General features: G+C 37.9%; 2 protein-coding genes across 2 annotated transcripts; both read left to right on the top strand.

Annotated features, from left to right (window-relative positions):
* The first annotated feature begins 6,124 nt into the window (after positions 1-6,124).
* LOC120771958 lies at positions 6,125-7,393 on the top strand. Its single transcript, XM_040100271.1, has 2 exons — positions 6,125-6,382; positions 6,445-7,393. The coding sequence occupies exons 1-2, from the start codon at positions 6,175-6,177 to the stop codon at positions 7,149-7,151; spliced, it is 915 nt and encodes a 304-aa protein (XP_039956205.1). The 5' UTR covers positions 6,125-6,174; the 3' UTR covers positions 7,152-7,393.
* Positions 7,394-10,830: 3,437 nt separating this feature from the next.
* On the top strand, positions 10,831-13,559 carry LOC120771439 (nestin-like). Its single transcript, XM_040099443.1, has 2 exons — positions 10,831-11,201; positions 11,851-13,559. Exons 1-2 carry the CDS (start codon positions 10,994-10,996, stop codon positions 13,440-13,442), a joined length of 1,800 nt encoding a protein of 599 aa, XP_039955377.1. The 5' UTR covers positions 10,831-10,993; the 3' UTR covers positions 13,443-13,559.
* Positions 13,560-14,239: the final 680 nt, after the last annotated feature.

Below are 14,239 nucleotides of genomic sequence, written 5' to 3'. Positions count from 1 at the left end.
TAAACAAGTCTGAACAAAAAGAGCTCAATATATGAAACGACAACTTCAAGCGAATACGTTTATGGTGGAATCACGGTACGCCGGTAAAAATGGTAGTCAAGCTGGAATGGATGATCAGGTAAGTTTTGCTATATGTTTGGTGGATTTTGCATGGTGTTATCTACAATGATGACCAAACTCTTGATTCGGATCTGTCTTGTCAAAAAATTGCAGCGTCTGAAGCGAGAAATCGTTCTGAATCGGCCAGCTTTGGTCAATTAGAGTCGAAATGAGTACCAACAAGGCAACGCTAGTACACATACATCGTTAGTAAATCGCCAGAAGCTTCGTGAACTTGATTGGGAGGTTATCATGCATCCACCTCATGGTACGACCTGTCACCGGCTGATTACTACCTGTTACTGACTGTGGCGAGTGATTTTGTAGGTGAAAAATTCCTTCAAGAGATACTCGTGAAAATATCCATTGTTAGCAAAATAGGACGAGGAGTTGCGAAGATGAAAAATTATGGTGTTTCAGCTTCTTACAGAAATCTATCGTAAAAACATTCCAATCGAATGAGTTATCCCTCCCTCGTCTGGAAATAAACTATGAAGAATTAAATTGTAAACAACCGTAACTCTCTTGTACCCCTCCAGCACCGTCGTACGCCCATGTTAGTTACCATACGCGTCTCTAATGCGAAGGAATGCCTACAAAATTAACGCGGCATATATGGCTTTGCAATAGAATAGAATGTCGAAACTGACTGTTTTGACTTTTCTGTTACACACTATATCTTCCTTATAGTATATTAGGTAATTTTGAAGCGGATTTGTGTTGTCCACCCATATCCAGGGGGTTGTTTAAAATTGCCTACTGCCATCTTGGTTCAGCAAGTTAAATGACTAATCTCGTTAGAAATGCACAAATGCAGCAAAGTTTTCCAACTGGCTTGCGCACTCATACACATTAAATTAATGTTATAACATGCTATTAAGAATTCAGAGGGAGGTTTACATACATAAGCGTAAACTTATATAAATCTCTACCGATTTGGCCAATCAAAACGAAGTTTGGTGTTTTATGTACGAGAATACCTATGTATACTGCAAGAACTATAAACATGTTACCGTGGTTTGGAGAATGACATCCAGAGATAGCCATCAGCGTAGGTAACGGCGAATCGATGACATTTTGTGACTGTGATTTGGTGCATAGGTCAGTCACAGTATACCTGAAAAGGCTTTTGCTTATGCATATTTTTTGTAGGGTTTCCGATGCTTCGTTCTGGATGGTGCAAACATCGTGGCAAACTTAATATACCCTGTTCGGGGTATAAAAATGGGTTACTGAACTCAACCACAGTACTTTTTTTTTCTAAAATTTTCTTCAATTACCAGATAAAATTTCAACAAAGAAACTGTCAAAGGGTGGTACTTAAAAAAACCCGGATACTTCAAGTTTGATGAGGAATGTTTATTTTCAGTCGAAAGAATATACATATATACTTTGGGAGAAGGAGATGATGATTATCTCTTTCAAATGTTGGCCGCGGCCACGTCTCAGGTGGTCCATCCGTTGAGTTCAATTTTCGATGACTCGTTCGAGAATTCTGACTGGTAACTGGCGAACGACACTCATGATCTTTCGGTCCAAGGCCAAATCGACTTTAAATATCCCCACACGAAAAAGTCTACCGGTGTGATATCACACGATTTTGGTCGGCAATCGACCAGAACAAAACGTGAAATTATCTGGTCACCGCATTGTTCTGTCAACAAATTCATTAAATGATGCGACGTGCAGGAAGAGGCACCGTCTTGTTGAAACCAAATGTCGCCGAGATCATGAGCTTTCACTTCAGGCATCAAATAGTTGGTTATCATGGCGCGATAACGGTTGCCATTGACGGTTACGTTCTCACCGTCATCATTTTCGAAGAAATATGGACCGATGATTCCACCAGTCCACAAACAACACCAAACCGTTGTTTTTACTAGATCAAATGACAGCTCTTGACTCTTTTTATGTTGCTTTTCGTCCCAAATGCGGCAATTTTGCTTGTTAACATAGCCATTGAGCCAGAAATAAGCCTCATCGTTAAACAAAATTTGGCTGGAAAACGTCGGATCTTCTTTTCAAGAGCCCATAAAGCGAAGCAATGTCGGTTGGGAAGGTCAAGTGGCTTCAGCTCTTGCACAAACTATTTTGTACGCGTTAAATTTAAGATCTCGACGTATAAGGCGCCAAGTCCTTCCATATGTCAGTCCGAGTTGCTGCGAACGGCGCCGAATCGATTCTCCACGTTCTTCGTGTACACTCTCAGCTACGGCTGCTATATTTTCTTTACTGCGCGCTGGACGTGGTCTATTCGGTCGAATATTAACCGATAATGTATGGTGTGCTGCAAGATGGGTGATGGTGATGCCAATAGTACGCTCAGTAGGCCGATTATGTTAACCATAAGTTGAGCGAAGCGCGCGAAACATGTTCTTTACAGATCGTGAAATTTCGTAATAAAGTTGAACGATTTGTAAACGTTGCTCAGGCGTAAGTCTTTCAGTGATGAAATGCCAAACAAAACTGCATAAAAATAACACAACAGCTTGACGCGATTCACGCATGATCTGCCAAAAAAAAGGCTATTTGCCTCTACTTGGAAAAGAGTATATGACTAAGCGAGGTACTGGTCGTACTGGGTTTTCATTTTTTATGTACCTTTACAGGAAGAATCTCTAAATACACAGCGGCATTTAATTCCCTCCGACTGTCGAGTCTATGTAAGCGGACTCTGATTTTTTGGGGGATTGGTTCCAGTTCCTACAACGACGGGAACCGAGTGGCATATGGTGTACAAATATATGAATTTCTTTATTATAGCTAATAATTGAAACATCAGTACCTATTACAATACTATTCTAGGTATATATTAACTCGCTGTTAAGACCGCCTAGTCAATTCGAAACGTTTCTAAGGAACATAAATGACACCTGAAGAAACCTTTATAAAAATTAACATATTACTTAAGCAATTATATACAAATGAACATGTATTTTTTACTATACTCTTGCTGAGAATTTGTCACCTGTAACAGTGCCATTGCTATCATGGATCGGCAAGTGTAGCTCAAGTGACAACTCATGGTGAATCGGCAACTCTAGACTGACATGTTGCACGAATCGTCCTGTGAGCTTGCTGTTCGATTCAATCCATTTACAACGCAATATTAAATAATACTATAAGTAAATTTATTAGTTGTCACAAAAGTTTTGCTTTTAACCCTTTTATTAGTCATTTGAAAATTTTATATATACATACACATGTACATATATACTTGGTACTTAGTTGCGTGCAACGTGATTATTTGAACGTTTAATGGAATTATCTATGAAATAGTTTGACCCTAAAATTCACAAACAAATATTCAAGGGGATTCTAATAAATTAGCTATAAACAATATATATGTATAGGGTTCTTTTTAAGAGTTGTAGATTTGACTAAAGCGATAGCTGTCAAACTAACTGCCATAATAAACACATTTGCTTGACATTTATGCTCGTATTTAGTGATGCCATTCAAACAATTACATCGTATACTGTTTATATATCGTGGAAATTTATGTACAAGTATTTCAAAAATAAAATTTTATGCCACAAACCGAAATTTATCGTAGATTTTTGCCACCAACTATTTCAAGAGATGAGGTATAGGTCCGGCATTTATTTTCGGAAGCAGCGGCAATATAAATGAGCAGCGCTTCTACATTCCGGCTGCAAATGTTTTTTTTCGGTACCTTTGTTTCCAGAAAAGGATATTGCCTGGTGTGCCAGGCAACTCGAAAGCTCTGTTGGTTCATAGTTTATTGAATGGAACATGAAGTGCTGTGTTTTTTGTAGTTTTGAAGACCATATCTTAACTTCAAACCGATAGGTCACTTAACCATGACTGATGGTATACTACTAACAAGTAGATATTTATGAGACGTAGTCTCTGTAGACGACTGTGTTTCATTAAAAACATGCCCTTTATCCGTAAAACCAGACCCTATACTATATATGCCGGTATATGAGTATGTAGAAATTTATGTGCAAATGCAAGCGAGTAAACATATTGCTTAGATTGAATTATTAGACGCACTAAAATAAATGCAATAAACAGATTAAATAATTTGATTTCAAAACAATCTTTGATTGCTACGAATTGCGAAATTTTTTACATCGAGGTTATGATTTCTGTACTGCAGTTTTGCATCCTCTAAGCGATTGTTTATGACTTTCATAATACAATTCAGTCATTACTTTTCAGGAGTCTTCTGACGCCAATCAAAACTATTTGTGGTTTGTATATCAAAAGTGATGAAAGTTCCAAGTATTTCTGACTTCTAATAATAATCATTCAACTATAATATAGAAATTTCTTTTTGTAAGAAATTCATACTCTATGTAGGGCCAAGGGTCTGTCTGAGTGCGATACTCCAATCGTTGTAAATTTTTCCAAAGCTTCGTTTCTATGGATGCCGTTGCAATCTCAGGTTTATGTTCTTAAAGACCAGTGATTATATTATCGAGTTTTAGTTAGGTTTTCGTTCAACTTTCTTACTATATACATAACAATAACTAAATTTATGAAAAATTTCACATGAACTATCATGGCTCCTGGAGTTATGTATGAACTTTATAAGTCTCTACGTTCTGCAGTTTACCTACACATTGGAGTACTTTGTTTTTGTTTTCCATCAAACACAAAGTCATTGCATTCGCGACTTGGCTCCCACGTCACTGTTGAAAATCATAACTTCGAAGTCGTAGATAATTTCGTCTATCTTGGAACCAGCATTAATACGAACAACGTTAGCCTCGAAATCCAACGCAGAATCACTCTTGCCACAGGTGCTACTTTGGACTGAGTAGGCAATTGAGAACTAAAGTAGTCTCTCGACGTACAAAGATCAAACCAAAGTCACTCATTATTCCCCATATAGCAGATACGGTGTGTAGGCATGGACAACGTCATCTGTGATGAGTCGTACTTAGGATTGTACGCGGTTCTGCGGAAGATTTATGGTCCTTTGTTTATTAACAACGGTGAATACCGCAGCCGATATACGGCGACATTGACAAAGTTCAGCTAATCAAGCCACAGCGGCTGCGCTGGCTGGGTCATGTTGCCCGGATGGAAGAGAACACTCCAGCTTTGAAGGACTGGCCTGTTAGGAAGAAGAATATGTTGTTCTTCAAGTATGCTTACGAAATTCTTCGAATAGATCATTTACTGAAATGCGCACTACTGCCAATGAGAGGGTTAATATTTAACTGAAAATCTTAGAAAATCGATTGATAAGATCTTGAAATATTTACATAATACTCATAATAGCATAATATTTATACTGAATGTGCATATTACAACTAATTTTTTATACTACGAAAGCGTTATGATTTAATAATATGTTATAAAGGGTGCTATCAACGAGCAACCTCTGTTTTTAATAAGTTCATTAAAAGAGAAAAGTTAGTTTTATTGATTTTGGTGCTAGGTGAGAAAGAGTTATACGAGTAAAAGGGTTTTCAAGAGATGACCATTACGATACCGTCTTATAAAGGATTATTCATCTGATTTAGTATGCCTTTTGGAAGTCGTGGCTGGTTTATGAAAACCGTACCAGACAGCAATAAAGTCTAGAGAGTCTCTTCACGACTCTACATGCGACGCAGTACCCGTCGGTGGAAGCGGAGGAAGAGGGAGACCTCCACTCCGTCGGAAAGGCCAGGTTAGAATCTCCAATTGGCGCCAAACAGCGAAAAGGAAGAGCGACTGACTGTTGTAAACTCGGCTGGGTTATTTTCCAAACTGTACTGAACATAAGTGTCATTATAGGAAAACATATGTATATTATGATTTTGATATGGTTTTTTGGATTACCCTATATAAACACATAAGTATATAGTAGATACCTGGAAAGAAGAAAATTTTAGGGAAATGTTTATTATCATTGGCTTTACCTGGAATAAGAAACACATGTTCCTCGAGCTCCAGCTAAGAAAAACTAGCTGCCGGGCTTGCTTTAAATACAGTCTGTTGCGGCAACTGTAAAGTAAAAGTATACATATAAACCTGAAATAGTTAGAAATTTATTAACATAAAAATAATTTTTAAATTTCTGTAATATCTTCACTTTACTGTCGAGTCGCCACAATGCAAACTGAAATCTTCTTAATTGCATTATTAAGTGCAGCAACAATTAGTGCGCTGAGTCTTGAGGGTTACAAATGTAGCGACAACGTTATATTGACTGGCGATCTTATGACGCCAATACGTACGGTACGTATCTGTGGTGTGCCGGACTATGCGGCGCCGCCAAGCTATCTTAGCTATCAAACTTCAACAGGAACTGAGAAAACAGGTAAGAATTCTTTGATTTTTTTTTCAAAAATTATATTTAATACTGCGAATTTTTATTTCTAGCGTATCCTTTGATGACCCTAGACGGTTTTTTCAATAGTATAAATTCGGCCAACCCATCGTTGTCTTCAGCTTCTGTTCCACCTCAGTTAACCTCGAACGAACTGCAGCAACTGTCTGCAGTGATTTTCCAAGCGGTGCCAATATTAACGCGATTTTATGAAGCACCAAAACATCCTTCAAGCGGCGACATAGATCTCAACTCAAGTGATTTAAAAGAAAAGTATCAAGTCGTCGAACAAAAATTAAGTTCAATTGCTGAGGACGCTTCACAGACGAAGCGCTCGTACGAGGAAGCCGCCGCGTCTGTGAAGAATATATTTGATGCTTTGATGAATACGAAAGCGCAGAGAGACATTGATGTCAACGTGCATTTTGAACCCTCCTTTGAAGCTTTGTTAAAAAGGTTGCTTCAAGTAGTTACAGTAGATATGACTACAGAAAAACCTGTTGATGTTCAAACACCCAAACCCATATCAGTTTCTAATGAAAGTAATTCCGATGAAAATGATAGCGAAGAGCATGAAAATACTGAGGAGACTACGGAGGATTACAATAGTTGGATTCGTTTGCATTTCGGACCAGTTACAACGCCAACGACGCCAACGACGCTTGAGGAAGCTACCGAAGATTATTCTGACGAGAGCTTTTACTCAACAGGTGATGAAAGTTCGGAAGAGCACTCATTAATTGCACAGCAGTTAAGCTGAAATTTATTTCAACTGTGATATTAAAGAAAATTGACATTTGCACAAACAAATTAAACTTAAGTACATATATTATAACTTAGATATGTATAACCTAAAAAAATAAAACATCCGAAAAATGCATAAGTTCCTCTCGCGAAAGCGCCATCCAAAGCATAAAATTAAGTTTCACACGAGGCTCAAAAATTTATCACAATATAATCTAATGCTACGTAAGGATACAAAAATATTTTCATTTAGTAATAGAAAACAAAATGTTATATAATATATGTAACTAGCATATTTAAAAATTATTGTTGAGGAATTTTCTAGAAATACATATGTACATACATTTCAATATACATTTCAAAATGCTATTCATTCTTTCCGTGACTCTTTGAAGTTTTTTGAATTGAAGGAATGGTTGAAATGGAGTTTACGACAATTGCCTGAAGTAATGTAGCAGTCGATCAAGCGCAATTTCGGCCTCGTCGTTTCCGTAACGGTAGTTTTAATGTTAAAGCTCTGGAAGCCCAATTGTTGAAAACATCGATAAAGTAATGGAAATCGTTGAGTCTGAACGTCTATCAGCAATTTTTCGGTTTCTTAAGAACTAAATGTTGCACTATAAACTGGAACGATGTTTGGATGCCACATGAGTTAACGGTAAAAACACCTCATGGACCGAATTTCCATCAGCGAATTACTGCTGAATCACAACAAAATCGATCAATTTTTGAGGCAAATGGTCACTTTTAGCATCTGTGGATCAGTTACGATAAGGTCAAGAAAAACGGTCGTGCTCGAATCGCGGAGAGACGCCGCAAACGATGGCCAAGCTAAGTTTGGTCCTCAGCAGGTTTTTGTTATGTGTTTGGTGAGATTGGCAGGACATCATCTACTATGAGCTGCTTTCCTACGGCCAAACTCTTAATTCGGACCTTACTGCCAACAATCCCTCTGCGGGTAGGGGAGACACCCTTGGGTAGGGGGGGATTCGAATATACCCGTGGTAAGGCATGCCTGTCGTAAAATGCGATTAAAATCCCGCATGCACTGTGTCTGTCATTCTGGGCTTGCCTCGAAATGTCAGCATAGTCCATGTCAGATATAGTGCTATAGTATTCATCGTAAAAAATGGTTATTATACACTGTATGTTTTATTCCTGGTATTTGACCGTGTTTTCGTTTACGATTTCGTTTACGGAGGGTTTTACGAGACACATGTCAGTCATACAGCCGGGTTCTTGGGAATTCTAAGGAATTCCTAGGGGCTCGACTGGCAGTAGTTTAAGCGAAAGCTTGGGCTACAGGTCACACCAAAGACTAAAACTTGGTACCACGGGGAGCAGTTTGCCCTTGGAGTTCGCTCCAATCTGCGCATTGGGTTTTAATTGGGCCCTTTGTGGAGATTCGTGGTGGCTATGGTTTAAACCTAAATGCAGGAAGGGCCTTTGTCCGATGTGGAGTCGGCAGAGGTTTTAGATAGGCCTCGTACCCGACCAAGGTGGCTAGGGTGTTTCTTTTGGTTTTCACCCTACCAATTGGAACCAAAGTGTATGTGTGTGTGGCGACACTCATGCCTTGGTTCTTCCAGAGTGTAGTGTGGGTGCACACACTTACGCTTTGGGGCGCTGATCAACGCATTGTTTTGATCTATGTGCTTCTAGCAATAGAAAGTACCGTGGATTTGAGCTTCCTAAGGCAGATACCCACGTAAAACCACATTATATTCTTACTGCCAACAACTGGGTCGTTTGAAGGAAGCAGAGGACATCGATAGTGACTCGCAAGAAGCTCCGTGAGCTTTGATTGGGAGATTCTTATGCATCCACCTTATACTCCGTAATTGCCAGGTATTTGTTCCTGTTCTTGTCTATGGCAAAAGTTTTTGCTGTTGAAAAAATCACTTCAAATAAAGCTTGTGAATATCAAACGCCCGAGTTTTTTGCCAACAGGGATGAGGGTTACTATGAGGGTGACATTATGAAACTGCTTTCAAAATATCAACAAGTTAACGAACAAATAACTAATATTTGACCTAAAAAGGCTCACTTCTCTTAAATCAATGAAAAAATAATGGATCCTCCGTTTACTAGACCTTATATTTTCTAAATTTGTTCAGTAAATATAAACTTTTGGTGTTGCCACTAGCGTTGCAATGTAAAGTTTATCGGTGTAGACATATTATATGAAAACATATTTTTAGGATTTATAATTTTCTCGTGAAAATATGAATATACCACCATATAAGTATGCGAACATATAAACCTTTTCTTCTTTAGATGACTTCTTAGCAAAAAAAAAAATATTTATATATATATATAAATTATAGAAAACAAGTCAGGAAGGGTCTAAGGCGAGTTTCACCCGACTTTATTCATTCTGAGTACGAAAATGTACCGTTAAAAATACGCTCTCTCTATTTTATTGATATAACTTACATATTGGCGGATATATGTGGAATAAAGTCACCATGTTTGTAGTTCGATTTCATTCATATTCACACTGTTACATAGGAATGTCAGCAGAATGTCATATACCGAATGTGGTTGAAATCGGTTGGGCAAATCTCGAGATCCATCAAGGCCCATCGTCTAATTTTGACCCTAGCTGCATGCACCGAATGTGGTTGAAATCGGTTAGGCGAATCTCGAGATCCATCGAGGCCCATCGTCTAATTTTGACACTGGCTTCATTAAAGCCCTGCCACACCATCAGGTGCCACTTTCTACTGCAAACACCTGTTTCAAATACAGCTCTATATCTTAACTAAGTGCTTAGTGATGGCACTTTTTAGGTTTCCGGCTAATGGATTTCGACTTTTCTCGTCATTCTGATCATTTATATATATGTATGTATATACTATACTTTTAGATGATACATACCACTGTGAACAAGACTATAAAAAACTCGAGTATAAAAACTCGAGCACAAGATTCCTGGTCAACGGTTTTGCATCAGCCATACTTCTTACCTACATATTCATATGAAAAATGCGATTACTTGCCGGTCGCAATAAATTAACCACAAATCTTTTTATAAAGCTCAAAGGGACTTGCGGACATTTTGCAAATAACTGTTTATGCTGATAAAAACGAAATTCCCCAAATTTTGATTAATGCCAATTTCCAACGAATTGTTTATTTCACATTTATAAATGAATATATGTATAATATAAGACTACTGATAAGATCATAAAAACATACATAAAGGTATATAAATATAATTATATATGTATGTATATTAAAAGCTGTAAATGCTGAAATTGATTTGGTAAAGAAAAGCGTTGGGTTATATACCTTTTAGATTTGCGGCTTAGATGCTTTTGGGCATGAATTTTCGTCTTTTTCCTACGAGTTTATAAATTTCGTGCAGTCGAAGTAAAAAAAATGATTTTGAAGTCGGCAAAAAATGCCTAAATCGGAACTGCTTAAATACGAGTTCAGCTGTTTGGCTTTGGCGGCACATACACAGCCACACAAATGTGAACACAAGCAAAATCTCATTTATTTTCGTTGAAAAAATTAACAAATAATTTAATAAATAAAACAATTTTTAATTTAAGCTTGTATGTTTGTGTGTACTACTGTAAGTATGCAAATCTGCGCTTGTATATGTGCGTGTTATCAACGATTGAACTTGGAATCAGTGGCGCATATCACTTGAGCTCGACTTAAGGAAACCGGCAGACGTAGTTACTTGGCACACAGTCTCTTGCGATCACTGCTCGTGAAAGTATCTAACTTAAAATTGTTGCAATTTTTGTTCTCAAATATCAATTTTGTTTGCCTACGACGCGTATTAATACACACATTTTATAAATAAATTACTGTGCTAATTGACGCACTAAGCAATAAGACGCAATGGGATTGAAGATAGCCTTAATTGCATTATTAAGTGTGGCCACAAGTAGTGCGCTGAGTCTGGAAGGATTCAAATGTAGAGATCACAACGTAATGACTGGCGATCCTGTGACGCCAATACGTACGGTACGTATCTGTGGTGTGCAGGATTATGCGGCGCCGCCAAGCTATTTGGATTTTCAAAAGATAATGGAAATTGAGCAGAAAGGTAGGTGTACGTTTGCGCTAAAGGGTTAGATCAGTTTAGAGAGCTCAAAAAGGTCTCACTTTGATAATAAAATAAGCAAAAGTGAATCGAATTTTGAACGTTTACTTTGCACACAAAGCTGCTATAGTCTATACTGATCCAATATCGACGGATTCGACAAAGGAGCAGCTTCTTGGGAAGAATGGTATGATGTGCAAAGTCCTGAGCGATATCTCAAAAACTGAAGAACTACTTCGCGCATATACAAATGGACACGGCTATATCGACTCAGGTCATCATGATGTCCCTATTCAGTTATATAAAATATTAAATTATAACGCAAAAGACGCCTAGGTAATAGTATTGTAAAACCACAGTTAAAATTTCAAGTGGATACGTGCAATAGTCTCCAAGTTCTAAAAAATGCAGTTTCGAGTTAAAAGCGTTTAATGTTTTTCGTGACTGACCCGAAGATTGGACACTATACCGGTTTGGGCATAGTTAATTTTTTCAATATTCTAACAAATGAATAATATTTTTAGGGTCATAAAGTGTACGTTAAGCTTTAAAAAATCATCCTTTTGAGAAACCTAGACTGCTCTAACCCTTAATGCACACAAACACATTAAAATATGTTTCTCACTAATTTTACACTTTACTCCTTTTACAGCACGGGACAACTACGCCACTAATTCATATGGCAACAACGGCTTTTGGCGCAATCGTGGTCTTCTAAGGTCACCTAGGCCATCGTACGCGCGCTGGCCATTGGCTCCACAGCAAACGAACAACGAAAGCGAGGAGCTACTTTCAACACTTATCAAAAGTTTAGCAGTAGCGCCTGCTACTTATGGAGCAGCCAGAAATAACCCTACGAACTCACGTGATCTAATGGAAGCAGAGCGCTTGCTGCAAGAGAAGCTGCGTTCAATTACCGAAGATACAAGTGAGATAAAGAGTTCGGTGAATAAAGTTAACACTAATATTAAGAATATACTCGACACTTTGCTAATGCAAAACGCGAATCAGCAAAAGGATATGAATGTTAATATAAATTTGAAGCTGGATCCTGCCTTCGAAGCATTATTAAGAGACTTCATGGCACTATTCAAAAACGAAGTGATTAGCGAAGGCAATGAAGAGTCAACCTCAACTGCGCGCATACAAGGTAGCAGTGATGAGAGCTCGGATGATTATGCCAGCTTTTTCTCAACAGCATATACAAACGAAAATATGAGTTCGGAGGAGCAAGTAACCGAAGCACAAGTTGACAGTGCAGAACTTTCGACCGAACGAGATGCCACAGAGGAAATTGAAGATATTAATAGTTGGCTGCGTCTACATTTCGGACCGATTGTAAAGACGCCGACATACGACGAAGATACAGATAATAGCGAACAGGAAAACGAAACAGAGAAACCGGAAGAAAGTTTTGAATCATGGTTCAATGCTAATTATCGGAGACTACATACAACTGAAGCACCAACGGATTACAGTAGTTTGGATGAACAGACATATAATTCTCAAGGAAGTCAGGAGCATGTTCAAAAAGGAAGTGAAGAGAATAATAATCGATACATAGATATATATTCTGATAATGAGTTGGACGATATAATAAAATCTTCCGAAGAAAATACTGTAAGCGAAGAAACTACAGAGAGCAGTGAAGAGGCCGACAATAATAATTACGATGCTGTATTTGTGCCAACAACAATGAATTCTCTAGAATCAAGCGAAATAGTTGAACAATTGGAAAATGGCGACACATATAACTATGCAACGGCAACTGATGAACAAATGAAAACGCAACAAAAAACTCTATGTGTTATGATGGCTTTTCAGTCTAGCAGTAATGATTTAGATCTTCTCAGAGAGAATCTTGATAAATGTAGTACAGAACATCAAAAGTTTATAGTAATTGGTGATGCAACTGATGCGAATGAATCGAAGAGCAGTGAGGAAACTGAAACCCCACTAAATGATTCGAATGAATCTAAGAGTAGTGAGGAAACTGAAACACCCATAGGTGTATCGAACGAATCAAAGAGTAGTGAAGAAACAGGAAATTTTGTAACGGAATCGAACGAATCGAAGAGTAGTGAGGAAACTGAAACACCCATAGGTGTATCGAACGAATCAAAGAGTAGTGAAGAAAGAGTAAATTTTGTAACGGAATCGAACGAATCGAAGAGTAGTGAGGAAACTGAAACACCCATTGTGGATTGGTATATGTATGACGATGATTATAATACAATAGATTAATATGTATTAAAATATAAAATGTTAATTTTTAATCATTGTAATGTTTAAAAGCAAAATTAAATTATGAAATAAAAATTATGATTCCGAGCAATATTGAGTTATACTTTTTATGATAAAATATGTATATTGCACGAATTAAAATTATTTATTTGCGAAAAATATTAAAATTATTAGTTAATCAATAAATTTGTTATAAACATAATATTGAAATAAAACGATTTGAGAAAATAGTAAACAAATGCGCTTTAAGTCTTGGCCTTCCAAACACGGGATAGTCAAAAACGAAGTGTTGAGTTGTTTCCACCTCATTTTCTTCATACAGCATCTGCAGATGGCGCCTGGTAGGATTCCCAATAGGACAACGGCCTGTTAAAAGCCTCACAACTAGGGAGAGACTAGCTTTGCTGAGGACAAAGAAATCACTAGATCTCCTCGATCGATCTTGGGTCAAACGGCTTTTACGACAGCGCTTGTATCCCAGCGCTGGCCAATCTTCCACGAAGCCCAGCTATATAGTAGTAGAACACAATGGAATACGAGAGCGCCGACCCGCTCCCATTCTACCGAGAGCGGTTCTAGGGTGTATTTTCTTGCTAGCTCATCAGCTGTGTAATTTCCATACCAGTCTTATCACCAAGACACTCGATGCTCTTGATAGCGTGGTTAGACACTCCTCGGCCAACCATGAACACACTATAAATGAGTTCAAGGCTAGTATCGCCGCTCTGCCATCTGAGCTCCGTAGCAGTCAATTTACTGCTACCTTAATAGCTGCAACGTCGGCTTGGAAAATACTG

This window comes from Bactrocera tryoni, chromosome 3, assembly GCF_016617805.1.
Source record: "Bactrocera tryoni isolate S06 chromosome 3, CSIRO_BtryS06_freeze2, whole genome shotgun sequence".
Classification (NCBI taxonomy): domain Eukaryota; kingdom Metazoa; phylum Arthropoda; class Insecta; order Diptera; family Tephritidae; genus Bactrocera; species Bactrocera tryoni.
The sequence above is the reverse complement of the archived record's forward strand: the minus strand, read 5'-3'. Positions and strand labels throughout refer to the sequence as shown.